At 36.9% G+C, this 18,683-nt stretch overlaps 1 protein-coding gene and 1 pseudogene across 1 annotated transcript; both read left to right on the top strand.

Moving 5' to 3' along the window:
• The first annotated feature begins 464 nt into the window (after positions 1-464).
• LOC149413889 (uncharacterized) lies at positions 465-2,110 on the top strand (annotated as a pseudogene).
• Positions 2,111-7,235: 5,125 nt separating this feature from the next.
• Positions 7,236-18,439, top strand: LOC149413888 (uncharacterized). Its single transcript, XM_089643634.1, has 3 exons — positions 7,236-7,437; positions 12,197-12,264; positions 13,705-18,439. The coding sequence occupies exons 2-3, from the start codon at positions 12,256-12,258 to the stop codon at positions 15,883-15,885; spliced, it is 2,190 nt and encodes a 729-aa protein (XP_089499760.1). The 5' UTR covers positions 7,236-7,437; positions 12,197-12,255; the 3' UTR covers positions 15,886-18,439.
• Positions 18,440-18,683: the final 244 nt, after the last annotated feature.

Raw genomic sequence — 18,683 nt, 5'->3', positions numbered from 1 at the left:
TTGCTACGCGAAGAGTGTGCGAGGAAATGACACGCTATTGATGTCCCGCTTTACTTCGCTATGCGTGCACATGAGAAATCCACTTGTCCCCAGTTCTATTTTTCTATTTAGACCATCGATACCTACGGCCGCATTGTGTAGCTTCGTCTCGTGACCAACTTGTGCAGGGGTACTAAAGTGAATCATTATTTCCGTTCGATAATTAAATTAATAATTTTTTGTAAGTACTTTTTCATTTATTTCCGAATACTGTGTTATACTATTACCTTATATTATAGTATTGAAAAGTGTGTATTACGTAACTATTTATCCGTGCGCTTTCGTCATTTAATCATTGATCTAAGATTTATTTTTGAATATTTATTTCAAATGTTACATTTTTTTTCTTTTTCGTTATAATATTCAGCTAAGCAATACTGCGTTTTACATTATTTACAAAAACACTTACATTTTCAGGAAGAATAATGACTGACAGAAATTTAACAGAAGAAGAGATAGCGCAAGAACTTGATTATGATAGTGATATTGAGTTTGAAATGAACAATGACATATCAGATACTGAAGATTTGGTTGAACATTTAGAAGAATCGGACTCGGAATCGACTAGTGAAAATGAAGACGAGGGAGAAATACTAGTTTCAAAACATGGATTCGAATGGAGTGTATTACCACCATCATCATCGAGACGTCGGCAATGCAATATTGTCAATGAAACTTCCGGCCTGAAAAATGGTAGTTTATTAGCTAACACAATAAGAGAAATGTTTGCTTTATTTATAAGCGCAGATATGGTGACAGAAATATGCCAAGAAACGAATCGTCAATTGAGACGTTTACCCGGGAATATGATTGAGCAATTATCCGAAGATGAATTATATGCATTCATCGGTATAATGCTTGCTTCCGGCAGAAATCGCACCCGAAAACTAAGTTTGAATGAGTTGTGGACAAGTGAAAGTCCATTTTGTCAGCCGTTTTTCACGGCAGCTATGTCTCGAGACAGGTTCATAAATATTTATAGTCAGATCCGTTTTGATAATAGAGATACAAGACGAGAGAGATTTGAAGCTTCTTCAGACAAGCTAGAGCCAATTAAGTCGATTTTCAGTAAATTGGTAGATGCGTGTAAATCAAATTACTCTCCATCGCTTGACATAACCGTGGATGAGCGTTTGGCGGCGTTTAGAGGTAAATGTCCTTTTCGGGTATATATGAAGTCAAAGCCAGCTAGGTATGGCATCAAAATATGGATCGCTGCAGATGCTAAAACCGCATATATATGTAACATGCAAATATACAGCGGTATGATAAATAATAAAAGAGAAATAAATCAAGGCAATCGTGTCGTTATGGAATTGGTGGAACCTCAATATGGCACCAATAGAGGCATAACCACAGATAATTTTTTTACGTCAGTACCACTGGCGGACAATCTTTTGTCTAAAAATCTGACCATAACTGGCACTCTTCGCAAAAATAAGAGGGAAATCCCTAAAGAGTTTTTGCCATCAAAAGAAAGGCCATTGTATAGTAGCCAGTTTGGTTTTACATCAAATAAAACACTTGTGTCATATGTGCCTCAGCAAAATAAAGCAGTTTTGCTGCTATCAACTCAATTCCTTGGAAATGAAATAAGCCAAACCGATACAAAAAAACCAGATATTATTTTACATTACAATAAAACCAAAGGTGCCGTTGACACAGGGGACAAAATGACCTCCGAGTATTCGTGTGTAAGGTCGACAAGAAGATGGCCGTTTCGCTTGTTCATGGAAATGTTAGACATTGCTGCACTGAACACATATTTATTATGGATTCAAAAGTATCCGGAGTGGAAAAAAATAATAGAAGTAAAAGGAAATTATTCATAAGACAGCTAGGTTTAGAGTTGGCTAAGCCCAATGTAATGAAAAGAAAAAACAGCACGGTCAAATTTCACAAACAACAACAAGATGCTTTCGAGACAGTTTTGTCATATTATCAAGAAACACCACCGGCAACTGCTGTTACGAATGATATTACGAGTGATTCAAGAAATGTACTAGTGTCCCGAGCACCGTCGAAAACTTGCAGATTTTGCCCATACAACACAAAAAAAGAAGCACCATAGTTTGTCATATTTGTCAAAAATCTGTATGCAAAAGCCACAGAAAAGAAAAAAAATATATTTCCTGCCACAATTGCGATGCAATTTAGATTAACAATTTTATATATTTGGTTTTAAATTTTTATTATTTTTAATTTCGCTGTATTGTTTTGTTCTTACATAATTTTGCTGTTATATTTAAATATAATGCATGTGGAATTTTTAATGTTTAGTTTCTCAATATAATATTTCTTTTTACACATTTGTTTATTTCATTTAAAAAAAAAAAAGTTTGAAACCCCTGCAAGACTGGCAGCGTAAACACGCAAAGCTGTGTGCGTGTAGTCCAGCGCCTATCAGCGGAATCAGCCGCCATTCGGTCACGGACCGTCATGAGATAAGGACTCCTCGCACGTTTTTTTAGCATCTGCCGATGGTTTTTTCATGTTTTCAGCTATTAAATTACAATTATTATCACTTTTGACATAAAATATAATAAAAATAAGCGATTGGCTATGAATATTCATATTTTTCCGATTTAAAATCGCTTATTTTAAGATGTGTATTGACTACACAGCACCGTAACGCGTGTATTTTTTTAGGACAGTAAGGAAAAGGTTACTTTCCGACTTCACTTTTCAGCGTGTCTGCCGAAGTGTACTAGAGGTGAGGCGTATTTATCGTACTCAGTAAAAGTACCGGGTATTTTCATGCGGTACTTTGTACTTGGGACAAATCTCCAGAATACCTGCTTCTAAAATACAAGGCTTTCCAATAAGAGGAGTTATTTTGATATTCAATCGTAAAAGATCAATGGTTTCGTTGCTTGTGTGGCACGTAGCGCCGTCTGGTTGAAATTAAACGTTGTCCAGATCAATACCATCTAATTTCGGCCATAAAAAATCATTAAACATCTCTCGATAGCGCAATCCATTCACCGTAACTGTTGCTCCAGCCTCATTTTCGAAAAAGTAAGGTCCAATGACTCCGCCGGACCATAAATCGCACCAAACAGTCACACGTTGAGGAAAGCGAGGCTTTTTAACAATAACTTTTGGGTTTTTCGAGCCCCAGATGCGACAATTTTGCTTGTTGACGAAGCCACCGAGGTAGAAATGGGCCTCCTCACTCAAGATGATTTGCATTTCATTCACTCAAGTGAATTTTAATAATTTCAATGCGTTTTTAAAGCGTGTATCGTTCCATTTTTATTAATAGCGTAGTTTCTACTTGTCAAATGTCAAAAAATGACAGCTACAAAAGTAACATCTACCGAAATAGCGGGCTATTCAAAATAACAACTCTTATTAGAAAACCCTGTGCTTACCCCTCGCCTTTTAATTTCATGAAAAACTACGGTTCCAGTGACACCAAAGGAACCGGCTCCAAATAGTCCATCTCTACTGACCGCCCGATTTCGCAGTTTAGCCAACTTACATGTCAAGGATGAGCAAGCCAGTGATAGCATGTCTGGGGAGAAATCCCCAGATCTGGGGGACATTGAATTTCAAAGGGAGAAAAGGAGTTTTTAGGAAAAAGTAAGATATTTGGAAGATTTTGATGATGAGGATTGTTCAGTGGTTATCTGTGAGCGCTGTTTTAAAAGCTGATACGAAGATTTGTATATCTTCTCGAATTCGTTATATTTAAGAAATATCATATGTTGGTATTTTCCATGTTTTCATAAACTAATGTAGCTATCTTGCTACGGCCCGGTACATCAGTATTGTTTAGAAATGGTATTACTAGGCTTATCTTGCCAGGGCTCCTAGCAGAGAACAACTTGACGTATGTAAATCTCCCTCATAGCGAACATAAAATTGATTTCAGTTGCATTTTAAGCTTGGCTTGCGAGATATTATCATCTGTCAAGTTGTTCTCTGATATGAATAATGGCTAGATAGATAAGCCCCGTGAAACCATTACTAAATAAATTCTGACATACCGGTGCTATCTTTACTGAGTGTTGTTATTTTTCTTTGTTCCTTTACATTTGATGTTTACGCACCAACATTACTTATCATGTAAGTAGTCTAAAGTGATGGTGTTTGAAAGAAAGAGTACGAAAACAGTGTGCAATATAAATGTGAATGGGGAATACTTGAAGCAGATGGATGAGTTTGTGTATTTAGGAAGTATGTTCTAGAGAGATGGGAAGGCTGACAGAGATATTGAAACGAGGGGAAATGCAGGTAACTCCATTCATGGAAGACTGAACGCAGTTGGCGCTAACTGAACATTGTCCAAAGAAGCGAAGCTAACAGTCCACAATGGAGTGCTGGTACCTAGCCTGATGTATGGAAGTGAGACATGGAATTGGCAGAGGAAGGATGAAAGTAGACTGAATGGCGTAGAAATGAGATCCCTGAGGCGTATTTGTGTAAAACCATGTATGATCGTCTGAGAAATGTGGAGATCCGCAAAGAGTGCAAGGCTGATGTAAGCGTAATTTGTAAGATCAAGAAAGATACACGAATGAGCGAAGAAAGAACTGTAAGGAGAATATATGATGCAAATTTGAATGGTAGCAGAAGTCGGGGACGCCCAAGGAAGACATGGCACGACCAAGTGAATCAGATACTTGAGTCGGAGCATGTCAAGAGTCAAAATAATAGAAGAGAATGCATGAGACGGTGTATGAATATGAATGAGGCAAGGAGTGTGTGCCAAGACCGAGTTTTTTTTTGCGGTCCATCCTCTCTGCCTACCCCTGCGGGGAAACGGCGTGATGGTTAGTTAGTAAAGTTAATTAAATATTGCACAATCAAAAGTTTTCTAAGAAGTATTAACTGTTTTGCCAAAATAAAATGAAATAAAACATTATTTACAACAGAAAAAGAAGTTAATATTTTCCTAACCGCCACACTTTTATAGGCACAGATTATGTGAAGGTTACATGTTGATTTAACTGAATTACTGCAAGGAACGTTTAAAAAAAACGCTTCTAATTTTAGAAAAATCTTTGGTTAAATAACGAAAAGCGCCCACTTATATTGTACACAGGTTCCTATTTTTATAATTTTGTGAAAATCTACTGTTACCAGCTCTGTACCGTTTATGTTAAGTATGTTATGTTATGTTTATGTTATGTTATCTTTATGTTTATGTTATGTTATGTTATGTTATGTTTATGTTATGTTATTTTTATGTTGTGTTATGTTATGTTTATGTTATGTTTGGTTTATTTATGTTACGTTATGTTATGTTGTGTAATAAATTTTACCCTGTAATTTGTTGTATTTATTAATAAGAAAAATGTTGTAATGTATGGCCAAGTTCACTCTTAATGGGTGAAAGCTAATAATATTAGATTATATTATAAAGAATAAAAAAAAATAAAAAAACGATTTACGTCGAAAGATGGTAAAATATACATTATAATATTTTTTATTTTATTCATCAAAGTTTAAAATTTATATTAAAAAACAATCCCTTTTGCTGCCATTTTGGATTTTTTGGTATGGAATAACACTTGCAAACGTTCCGTTTCATTCTAACTAAGAATAAATTACTTTATTAACCCAAACTAGGAAAGTAATAACCCATTTCATGCATGTTGATAGTTGTTTAATGTATAATTCTTTATGTACAACCGACTACAACCTTTAAAAGGGACACGTGTGTAAACCTTCAATCTTTTAAAAAGTACATCAAATCTTGGCTAAAAAACACTGAACTAGATATTTTTTTCTTATGAGTTTTAGCAAAGCTATCTGTTTAACATTAATATCCATGTATTTTTTTTTTTTATTATTTCACATACATACAAAACAGCGGATATATTTTATTGTTTGTAATGCTTTGTCTGCTAATTCACTTTTTAAGATGTCTTCAAAAACTAGTATTTGCCTTATTTTTGTGTTATTTTAAAACTTTTACATATTTCATGATTTAGTTTCTTGTATTGCATCTCTACAGTAACTCTTTTAAAATAACTTAAATTTATATATGATATTGTATCTCCACTTAAACCATAGAAATAAGATAAAAATACTTATAATACCCACACTCAGGTTTCGCCTTCGTGGGATTTTTTTTAAATTATGTACATTTAATTCAATATTTTTTATACATTTTTCAATATTTTTTATACATTTTTCAATATTTTTTATACATTTTTCAATATTTTATGTAACCATGTATGTATAAAAAAAATTTCAATAATAAATAAAAAAAAAATTTTAAAAAAGTTTCTTGTAGTTATTTTGAAACAATGTGTAATTTCCATAATCTCTGCCAAAAGTTTTTTTTTTTAAATTAACCCCAAATAGAAGGTCATCTTTTGGGATTCTGTGTGTCGATGAGTGACGTATATATGTACATATCAATGCGGCGCAATGTGATGGGTCGAGAGTCCAGTTGGAGAGGTCAAAGGGTCTCTTCAAACCAGTCTCTCCCGATCTGGCACGTCACGCAGCTGGTGGGCAGGCGCATTCTGACCACACCACCCGATTAACCCGGGCACCCCTGGTAATTACCAAACGTAGCCAACCACTGGGGTGACCTATGGCAGAGGTTTTGGTTATCCAATAAATGGTTCCCGGGGCGGCGGTATCCAAAACCCGCCTCTCAAATATTTTATTTATTTATTTATTGTAAGAAACAAACAGCAATTTTATACAGGAGGTTAAATATGAGGTGAGCCAAAATAGTTTCTTATGCTAATGTTGGTTAATATGATATAATACAAAATTGTAATTGGTTATAACCATTAACTGAAAATGAAATTAACAAAAAGAAAAAAAAACATATGAATATATTAGAAGGAAGAAGGAATAGGAAAGGGCAAGAGGCAGAGGAAGATGGGATGGGGATAGGAGATGCTCATGTTGTACCTTTTTTATAACTCTGCATTAATTTAACTAACATTTGTGGTTGTACGCTTGACTTCGTTTCGGTATTTCACAAGAGTATTATTAAGAATATCGATATTGTTAAATTGCGTGTTATATTGCGCGCATATACATATATTTTACATTTTTGCCAATTTTTCAAGGTTGACGTATGGAATTTTTTCGAATCTGGGGAGTTTTTAAGAAATCTGGAGAGTTTTGGAGAAAGAACTTGGGAGATTGATTTTTTCGGCATACAACACTGACAAACCGCGCGTTTTTCAGTTTAGCCAACTTACAAGTCATGATAAGCAAGCTTTGGCTGTGACCTTTGACAATCTATTTGGATTTTGGGATAAGGATAAACAATAAGACGTTAATGTTATGCTGCGAGAAATTGGAATAATAAGACCATTTCATAAATCAAATTCAACCATATCTAATTCCAACATCGAAGCGAGCAAACGACAAACGACATTTTGACGGGTGAACGGAACAAACCCACCGACTTTCTGCGAGGTTAGTTTTATTTTCATTGCATTAATATTATAGTTAATAATGTTTATAAGATCAACCACACAACACGACCTCCATAATGGGTCAGGCTTTCGTTAGTTGCTGAGAGGATTCTTTACTGCCTGACAGGAGGTACAGATATTTTTTTACCAACGTTTAGTGTTATTGTTGATAATCTTTAGGATTTCTTACTAATTAACAGTTCTTTTTCAGAGGCAAACAATAATAATATACTTTTCTTAGAAACTAGATATCTTTATTACATTTTTGACAGGTGTGATCATGTTGATAACATTTGGAACATACTGTTAAACATGTCGAATTCCTCTGCAAGTTAATACGCTAAAATAGCTAAAATGCTAGTTTAATACGCTAAAATATATATAAATAGCACTTGATTTCAACAAGAAATAACTAAGTATGTACTGGGAGATGGTAAAAGATGCATTAAAGTTCCATTTTGTCTCAAAGATAAGCTTTAAGGTTAGGAAATACGCATAAATTATTAAAATAACCTTACTAACACCCTATAAACCTGTTTTTTGCTTGTTTACTTAAACCCCCACTTAAATACGGAGGTTTAGGATCCCAAGGGCCTATCTGCAAACACATAGTTTTGAGACAAACGCTAATAAAGATTGGCATGCCCAACTGCATCTCTTAAACGGCTGTATGCACGAGAGATATGATTATGACATTACCGAAAGCTTAACTTAAAACGCAAGTGTTGTTTTTTAAAGAGCCTGCAGCGGAATTCGACAAGTTAACCATTTTTGTTTTTCTGTCCTTTGTTCTTGGACAAACGTGGCATTGTTTATACGTAAGCGATTGGCAAGTTCCATAAGGATCTCCATATAATACTTACCCATAGTTTGCACTCCGCCAACGCTTGTGTGGGGCGTCACGCACCCCAAACACTACAAGCACAATCGCACACAACAGAGCGTTCAGGAATCAGCGCGGTAAATTCAAAATTAAGATATAAATGCTCAAACACAAAATTCTACGTTTTATAAATTTTAAATTAAATAACCCTGTCGAAGACTTAAAATACAATTTCTTATTAAATACTCTAAAAATACATACATTAGAAGATAGATGTAAAATAAACGATTTAACGTTCTTATTCAAAATACTTAACTCTAAATTGGACTGTTGTGAACTCCTGCAACTTATAAACATACATACACCCACAGTAACAACACGACAAAATACAATATTCTACAGCAGCACACATAAGCGTAACTACATTGCCCACTCTCCGATACAACGCCTTCACACCATGGGAAATCATTACTTGGGTGATGTTGACATATTCAATACCAACTTGGCAAGTTTTGTGGATCATTTAAAACATTTATTTCAACAATACTCCTAAACACATCATGTAAACCTACAAATTGCTGTAATTTTCTGTTTTTATTTCTTGTGTTTGTATGACTTGTTGCATAGCTTTTATCAAATGTAATTTTATTCTTATTTTTTATGTTTCAAAATATCTGTCAAATTAAAATTATACTGCCAACCTTGTAAAAGCCCTCTGGGCGTTAAATAAATAAATAAAAAACACTAGAGTTAATACACCAATAACGTTACAATGCATAAAGACTTGTTATTGTCTCGCAACATTAGGGTAATTAAATTAAATTAAATTTCCTTCACTAAGTGGGATCTCTCGCGAGTATACTTATTAAGATATATAAGTGAACCTCTTTCAATAAATATAAGTGGATTGATTATAGTTTCGGAGAAGTTTATGTCAAACATTCCTGTTAAGAACAAGGAATAGATAGTACCTATATTATCTCATATACAGGGTGTATCGGCACTAACCCGACAAACTTTAACCAGCTATTCCTTAGCATATTTGGAGTAAAAAATGTTATGGGCACTTTGCTGTCCGGTAGAATTTTTTTTTCAATTAAAAACAAAAAAATTAAAAATTTCCACACTACATCACTGTCATTGGCATTGCTTTTCGTGTATAACAGCTGTTATAAGCAAGTATGTCGAAAAGCGTCTTCGCTCTTTCGCACACACTAAATAATAATAGTTAAAAATGAGACGAATGGTGCCGTGCCATTTCGTTGTGATTGTAAAAGTGCCCCAATATAGGTACACACGTGCATTATTCAACGGAATTCGAATAAAATATTTGCCAGATGGGTTTTCAAACTTTGACAAACGATAAAACAGTGGTGACATGTGGTGAAAAAATGAATAATAAATTTTTTATTAAAAAAAAACGTTACCGGACAGCAAAGTGCACATAAGATTTTTTACTCCAAATATGCTAAGGAATAGCTGGTTAAAGTTTGTCGGGTACGTGCCGATACACCCTGTATAAATAATGTATAAACCTCTTACATGTGAGGTAGTGAAAGTCAAAGAATTTGTACGTAGTTCCCGCTTCCAGATAAAATCCAAATAAACGTGATATTTCTGAATGTATATGAAAATTAACAACTGTTTTTGAAAGGTGATGAAATACGCTTTCAAATTATTAGAAATGAACATAATTTTTCAAATATTTAAATTTTGAAAAATCAAACATAAAAAACTTTAAAAATGGCCCAACCTATGTTTTTTTTTTACACTGAATTTAGTTCAGATTGATAACGAAAAAAAAACGTAATTTACCAAACAAATGTATTATGAACTTTACTGCCACCTCACTTTTTGTCGTTTCATATAAAAATAATTAAGGCGATGCCATACGTAGTAATGCAAAATCATGTGTTTTTGGTTTGAAAATTTGGTCGCCTACAAATGTTTGAGATGCTTTAATTAAATACTGCGAGTAGAATACATCTTGGCCTTTGATATAATCCAGTATTTTTTACATAAATCTTTTTTTAAGCCCAGAAAAAAAATAATGTAAAGGCCTATGAAAACTGCTTTAAAGTTCAAAATCTCCTACTTACGAACCCATTTTCGGTTATGATTTTATTTTATAATGTGCAAATTAAGTTATTTATAAAATGATCGAAAAAAACTTAAATATTTATGCCTGAACATTTACAAAATAAAATAATAGGCACTTTTTGGCAATGTTTTTTTCTTGCATAAATCAAAACAGGCGGATGGTGTTAAGCGGGAATTTAAACCTTATCGCCATCTACGTAAGGGTTGTTATTGATAGCGGCTCAATTTAAAATATTACACGACGTAGTGCATCGCCTTAATTAAAAATTCTCAAAATTTCATAAATTTTTCTTAAATTGCGGTCGGAATCTTTGGTTTCATAGTGGTGTACATCTTAACACATTTCTTTTTTGCGCTGGCGCTACGTTGTCTTCGGGCGAAAATAAAGGTCCCGCGCGAATTTCTTTAATTTGTTTTAAATCGCTATATCTTTGAAATGCAACTCAATTAACCTTGTAATATGTTTATTACTGTCCACCTATCGGTATATTAAATACGCCCAACATCTCTCACTCGCTTGCACATGGGAGTTGAGGTGGACAGAACAAAGAAAGAGATTGGAATCGGGTTTGCGGTCATAAAAACCCTCACTCCAGGAATTGAATTATTACAATAAATAACGTACTATCCTTTTGTAATATAAAAAGAAGACTTGCATTACGATTCGATAATAATGTACACTTCCTCCGTACGTCCCACTGCAAGCACGGTCACCAGAATACTCCATACTGCCATGTCATTCTGCCGAGCCAACCTCGGAAACCATCCAACCAACCATCCGTGTTGCTGGTCATAAGGTATCTCGTCCTCTCCAAATATTACTTATAGGTTCTTGATTTATATCCGTTATAAATTATGTACAAATAGTTGGGACTTTTTTTTTATTTTTTTTTTATATTAACACCACACAGGAGGCCCTGAAGAAAATAATTTCCCTCAGGGCCTTTGTCATCTTTGGGGATGCTGTGTGGAGGGTCTTTTTGTGGAGAGGAAGGAGTGAACATGGGTCTTGAAGAGTCCCATGTTGTAGGAGGGAGGAAACACAGAGGCCGGCAGTTCGTTCCACAGCCGAGCTGTTGAACTTAAGAACGAATCGTAGAAGCGACCCGTTCTCATGTGACAAATGTCAACCGTGTACAAATGTTGGGCGCGCGTTTGGCGTGTATCCCGACTACGCACCGGTGCCGAAGGGATCAATGACGCTAGTTCCTCAGAGCATCTTCCATTGTAATACCGATAGAACAAGGACAGCATACCTACCTGACGCCTGTGCTCTAAAGATTGCAGTCCGTTTGTTAAGATTGGGGAATCTATCAAACGGACCGCCCGTTTCTGCACAGAGTCAAGGGTTTTTTTCAGGTATTTAGGGGCTCCGGACCAGAGATGGCTGCCAAATTCGACAGTAGGGCGCACTTGCGATTTGTACAGGGTCAGCAGTTGTGTACTATTAAAGTATCTGCGGGCCCTGTACAGTACGCCCAGCTTCTGAGAGGCCAACTTTACTCTGGCTTCGATGGAGCCCCCGTACCTGAGCTGGTCACTTATAGTTAAAATCTCGTTTACAAAGAGATTGGTATAAAATATTCATATAAAAACATTGAATAATTGTGTCGTTTCTGCCACTGAAATGAGGCTGGCACAAAAGGTATAACTACCGTTCCCGCTGTTAAGCATCAATCGACCGAACGTGTAGAACTACCTTTGCCGCCCGAAGTGGTGATAATCCATAGTTATCTCGCCATAATAGTTAATTTCAATAAGATAGAGGTTTAACTTGCCATGTACTTTACTTGGTAACTGTTAAGCAAACCAATTAACCTGCTTGTATTGTTTGCAGATGTGCATTGGTTGACCGGCCTCCTCGAGGGAAGGTCTTCAAATGGACCCCAGTGGGAGATGGACAAGGTAATCTATACAAGTTTACGTGGAAACTGGGCAAGAGTCCCAACCGACTATGCATCCTCGTGCGGGGGTATGTTGTATAGCTGTAGGGTAGGCATTACCTGGCTATTCGCTAAAGAAAGATGTAGCAAAACACGGCTTAATACCCCAAAAACAAATCACTATAGCATGTTACGTAAGCCCAAAATAACTATAAAAGTTCATAAAACAAACATACAGTGGTACCTCGACATACGAGTGCCCCAACATACGAGTTTTTCGAGATACGAGCCGGCGAGCGAGTGATTTTTTGCTTTGAGTTACGAGCGAAATTCGAGATACGAGTTCGGTTTAGCAGATCGGCCGGTAGCGCGCGTGCGCGGCCACGCTCACCACGGCCAGCGAATCAGTTAGCATTTGTCTGTGATAAGTTGTGTTCACGTTTTGTGTTGCGTTTACATTTACATTTATAGTTGTAGTTCATTTATTTTTATAACCATGGATCGGAAGAAAGTTTGTGAAAAGTCAAGTGCTAAGAAAAAGATGATGAGTATTGAATTAAAACGTGAAATTATAGAAAAACATGAGCAAGGTGTTTGAGTTGTTGACTTGTCGAGGCAGTATGGGCGTAGTACAATAAATATTTGTCATTTATAAATACGTTTTTATTATTCAAAACCAAGTAACAAAAATAACTGGGGTGACATTTTGGGGGTTGGAACGTATTAATGGTAGTCTAATTGTTTTGTATGTGGAAATCTGCATCGATATACGAGTAATTCAAGATACGAGCAAGGTTGCGGAACGACTTAAACTCGTATGTCGAGGTACCACTGTAGTTGTAAATCTCTTCTTATGTAAGTATATAATATGTCATTAAGATAGTTGTTATAAGTCACTAATTATTATGAATTCTAGTTGTAAGACAGCTGTATTTATTATTTAAAACGGCGCTATATAAATTAGCCAAATTATTATTATTATTATTCAGATTTTGTCACCAATAATAATACGTTTTGATTCAACTCAATATGGAGTCTTAAAAACAACCTGTTCTCATAATATATGATTAATGTCAACTGTATACATATGTTGGGCGCACGTTTGGCGTGTTTCTCGAGTGTGCACCGGTGCCGAAGAGATCAATGATACTAGTTCCTCGGAGCATCTTCCATTATAATACTGGTAGAACAAGGACAGCATTTCTACGTATCTAAAGATTTCTCGCCCGTTTCTGCAGAGTCGAGGGTTTTTTCAGGTGTTTTGGGGTTCCAGTCTAGAGATGGCTACCAAATTCAACAGCGATTTGTACAGGGTCAGCAGATCTGCAGTATCTCCGGGCCCTGTACAGTGCGCCCGGCTTCTGTCGTGCTAACTTGTGCCCTTAGAGTTGCTGGGAAAAGTATTACAGTTCTAAAATTTTGTCACAGCGAATAATTTGTTCTTCTCCTTGATTAATTTCAGGAAGTCCTCTGCGACCGCCAATACAACCGTGAGATCAGTTACGAACAAGAGCATGAAGAGGACCCATCGCATACTGTCAAGCAGCATGTGTTAGACGTCAACTACGCCGTCCATTTCATTGTCAAGGAAGAGTACCTAAATAGTGAGGAATCCTCCCAGCCAGAAAATGACGCTTACGCGTGGATAAAACAGGAGACATTCAACAACCATCCAAGTTACAGTGTCGATTGCACCAAGAAATCATCATTCGAGAAGTGTACTGATTGTAGTGGCAATAGTTGTACTTGTGTCAATTCTAAAAGTTTTTATAACTCTACCAGTGTCGATTGCATCGCCGATTCTATGGTGAGTGTCAGTTTTAACGCCGGTATTGATAATTTTGAATGCCACTCGGACGAAACGAATATGGGCATTGGGAGAAGCAGGCGAAACAGTAATCATCCCATCGATGTAGTAGAGACAAATCTAGAACATAATCCGTTAACCATGATTAAACGATCTTTGTCGTCGGCGTCTTTGGGCAACGATGAGAATATGGATAGCACTGTGAAATATAGCTTCAGTCCCGCCAAAAATGAGATCATCGAAAGCTGCGACGACACGTTTAAAGCCGTCAATATGACGGACGTTTGGGAGAGTTCGGTCGGCGATTTGCTGATGCCGATCAAAAGTAAAGTCAGTTCGGTGGCGGGAAAATCCGCTGCTAAAAAATTGAATTTGTCCGGAGTTAAGAAGAAAGGCAGACCTCCCGTTAGCGGCAAAATTGCTTCTGTTAAAAAAAGAGGTCGGCCGTCTAAACGTAAACTGATCCCAAAGAACACATCAAGATCATCGGTACTCTTGAGTAAAGAAAAGAAAGTTGCTTCGGGCATCGTTAAGACTAGAAAGTCTGTTAGTAAAGTACTGGAAACTTCAAAGAAAAGTCTCATTTCTCCAAGAGGTAAAGCCAAGGCCGAAACAAGGTTCAAACGTGAAGTGTCCCACAAGCGTGGTAAGATCTCGGCAGATCGGAAGCCGGCGCCAAGTCAGGATTTGGTTTGTCGGTGGTGCGGGCTCCGTTGCAGCACTCTGCAAGCCCTCAGTCAGCACTCTCTCCAGCACCAGAAGGCCAAGACCTTCTACTGCAGTCTGTGCGCTTTCTCCTGTCAGTATCTCTGGCAGCTGCACTCGCATCGCTCCGTCGCTCACCCCGAGGTGGCTTCGTCCGGCGTAAACCGCACCGGCCGCACGTATCGCTGCCAGGCCTGCCAGTACACCTGCCAAAAGATAGGTATGCTCAAGAGACACATGCTGATTCACCTGCAGTTTCGGCAGTACGCGTGCAAGATCTGCCCCTTTACTTGTAACATCAAATACAATCTAAAATTGCATATGTTGCGGCATAGTCGCATCAAGCCCCACGCGTGCAAAGTCTGCGGCATGCGCTTCACCCACTCCAACACGCTAACCTCGCACTCCAGAATTCACACCGGTGAGAAACCGTACTCGTGCGACCATTGCAACTTCACTTGCGCGCACTTTTCAAGCTTGAAGCGTCACAGAGTGCAGCACGAGAATAACAGCGAGAGATTGTGTTGTCCGACGTGCGACTTTGCGTGCAAACTGCTCGTGACTTTCCTCAAGCATCGCGTGACCGAACACGACGAACGAGGGTTATACTCGTGCCATTTGTGCCACGCCAGACTAGACAACACGCGCCAGCTCGCCAAACACTTGTGGAAACACAAAAAAGAAGGAAAATACGGGGATAACGAAGAATTATTCCGACTTCCAAAGTATTTGGTCAGAATACGCGACAAGAAAGCACTCAAACAAGTTGAAACTCAATTTGCTAAAAACGTACTTAAAGCGACGAGAACAGTGCTAAAAGATTCCAGCAACACATCGATTGGCAAATTGATTATAAAAAACATCACCAAAAGTAATACACCCATAAAAAAAGTCGGCAGACCGACGAAAGCCGGAAAATTTGTCACAAAATCGTCGCCGATTGTAAAAAGTATCAAAAAAATACCCAACAAAGTGCCGGATCAATGCAAAGTTCCGGAGTTTGTGGCAGTTTCGATGGACGATGACACAATGCCGGATGTGGCTAAAGTGCCGACCTCCTTGCTGGAAGTTAAGGTGGTTTGCCGCAGGTTGACTATTTCTGAGATAATTCGCAGGAGAATCAATACTTAACTTTAAACTTTTATCTTTTCTGAAAAATCAAGTGGATTTACATACAGGGTGTAACAACACCTACCCAAAGGATTTTAACTGGTGATTCCTGAGCATATTTGGAGAAAATTTACACGTCATTTTGCTATCGGCATTTGCTGGCAGCATTCTGGTGATGCGTTAACATAACACAATAACTTTTAACCCTTTCAGCCCCTTTGTTAATTCAAATTAACATGAACTTTTACCATTATTTCATAGACATATGAATATTAGTAGACCTGCCCTAAGTGATTAAAAGCGTATTATTCCCCACTCCCCATACCGGTTCCATTGGAGCCGGCTGGGCTCGCGTATGGCCTCAAGTGAATTTAGAAAACGTGACGTCATCATTCTTGTACGAACTAGCGTCGAGCTATGATCGAGGCATCATCGGTTCATTTTACGAAATAACACGGCAAAATGGTGGCTTTTGCTATGAAAACTTGTAAAAATAGATGTGAAAAAGAGAATAAACCCAATTGTCGTATTACATTCCATATATAAGCGTTATTTTTACTTTATTTTAAGCATATTCACATCGTATAATATGGATCAGTTGTAGAAACATATACTATCACATCGAGATATGTCTGGACGCGAAACACAAAGCTGGTTGGTTACTGGGAAGTAAATTATGAACATTTATAAAAGTGTCTTAACTAAATACGTAAACGAAATATTCGACTATGAAAATAGAAGAAATTTATTTTGCCGAATTTGGACTTCGCAAATTTGTTCATAACGTGGCGAGTAATTTGCGCTCCCATGTAAAAATGTCTATTCATTCAAAAGCAGATTTTACTTTTAAGAACTAAATGGTGATATTATAATGCGAGGTGCCTATTTACTGTCAGATTGATTTATTGACGAATCACAGTCAGCTTTCCTCTCTGCGTCCCTCAACTCTTGTTTTAACCCCTCGTCCTTAACTTCTCGTCTATTAATATTCATATGTCTGTGCATTATTTACATTTTTTTACCGTAACTGTAGCGATTTAGAAAAGCCATGTTTTCGTTTTCTTATAGTTTGTAGTCTTTTCTGTGGCGTCTATTTTTTCCATTCGGTTGAAATCCTTATTCCCGCCGCAACAACGATAAATATTTTGACATCTGCTGATTGTGAGTTTCATCGAATTTCTGCCGTCATTGATTAATTAAATTATGGTGAGATATCAATATTTTCTACTCGAATTACAAATATTTTAACGCATTAAGATGTGTTCTATAATAATAACATCAGTTCAATTCACTGTTCACAGTCATTTTCCAGAATATTGTGCATGTTTTCGACTAGTATGGCGAATTTTTAATGATTTATTATCCAGATTATTTCTTTATTTATGAATGAAGTTTAGTTAAAATGTTATTTGTTTGTACCTTAGAGATTATCACTACATTGTCAAAGTGCATTGTTGACATGAAACAGTTGTTTGTATTACTTTTGTGTTATGTTTATTTTATGTTACTATTTAAAAAATACCCTCTGACGCCCAATGTTAATCAAAATTAACATAGAAAAATTAAAAAAAAAAAATGCCAAAAATTTTCAAATAATTTTCTGAAGCAAGCATATTTTATATGTGTGGAAACAATAATGCGGGTGTGAAAGGGTTAACAGTCATCGAGTTGTTTTAAATTTAAAATGAGTTAATCCTTCCTTCTCTACAAATAAGAATCCAACGAGAAGACTTTAAATAGGATGGGGTACAGCTAGTCGTCTTAACACACTTCGGCCGGGAAAGGTAGTTTTACCCGTTCGGTCGATTGATGCTTGACGCCGGGAAGGGTAGTTCTACCTTTTGCGCCGGCCTCATTTCAATGGCAATTATATATAAACATCTTTGTAAAGGTCCCAGCTATATGTATAAATTATCGAATCGTAATGCAAGTCTTCTGTTTTATATTTATCTTTGTGCCTTTCGTTTACATCGTTATTTCAACAAAAGGATAGTTTATGATAGAAATTTGTGCTGGACCTTTATTTTCGCCTGAAGACAACGTAGCGCCATCGCAAAAAATACCGACCAGAAATGGGTTTGTGGTCGCAAAACTCGAATAGTAGTAGACCGATATCGCTGAAAATTTCAAAGTATGTTCTTATTAGTGCCAGGAGTGTTTAGACAATGGTTTTGACAATGGTAGAAGGAGTCGCGGACGCCCGAGGAATGCTAAATGAAATACGGAGGGGAATGTAATTTTTCAACAGTAACGAGAAAGATATTAGTACTAGCGAAACATTACGAGGTTCACTAGTGTTTTATACAGTACTTTTTACATCAAGTCCGGTGTTAGGTCACAGAATGCTTTCCAGCGGTATGCCCGAGTGGTCGGATGCAGCCTTGCGGGTCATATGATATGCACTCTGTCTCGTTCCAGCAGCACAGTAACATAGGAGACAGAGCGTGTACTACGTCATCCCGTCGCAAGGCGTAGCAGTGATCAGTTGCGACGTGTAAATGGCGTATGCTCAGGAATTGTGGTTTTAAATCCTTAATACGCATAATTTAGTTTTATTTTATTTTTTAATTTTTAATTGCTTTGATGAATAAATAAAAAATAAAAATTTAATTTGTTATGAATATTTTTTATTACCCTTTTCGTTGCCGACAGACTTATTCAAAATTGCTATCCTCAGTTACCAAATATATACGTCACCTCGTGGCGACTCCAGAAGTGGAGTTGCAAATGCGTAATGAATATTATACAGGGTGTATCGGCACTAACCCGACAAACTTTAACCAGCTATTCCTTAGCACATTTGGAGTAAAAAATGTTAT

This window comes from Hesperophylax consimilis, chromosome 20, assembly GCF_061612785.1.
Source record: "Hesperophylax consimilis isolate HC1 chromosome 20, BYU_Hcon_1.0, whole genome shotgun sequence".
NCBI classification, from domain to species: domain Eukaryota; kingdom Metazoa; phylum Arthropoda; class Insecta; order Trichoptera; family Limnephilidae; genus Hesperophylax; species Hesperophylax consimilis.
Note: the sequence above shows the minus strand (reverse complement) of the source record. Positions and strands in the feature narration are given on the sequence as shown.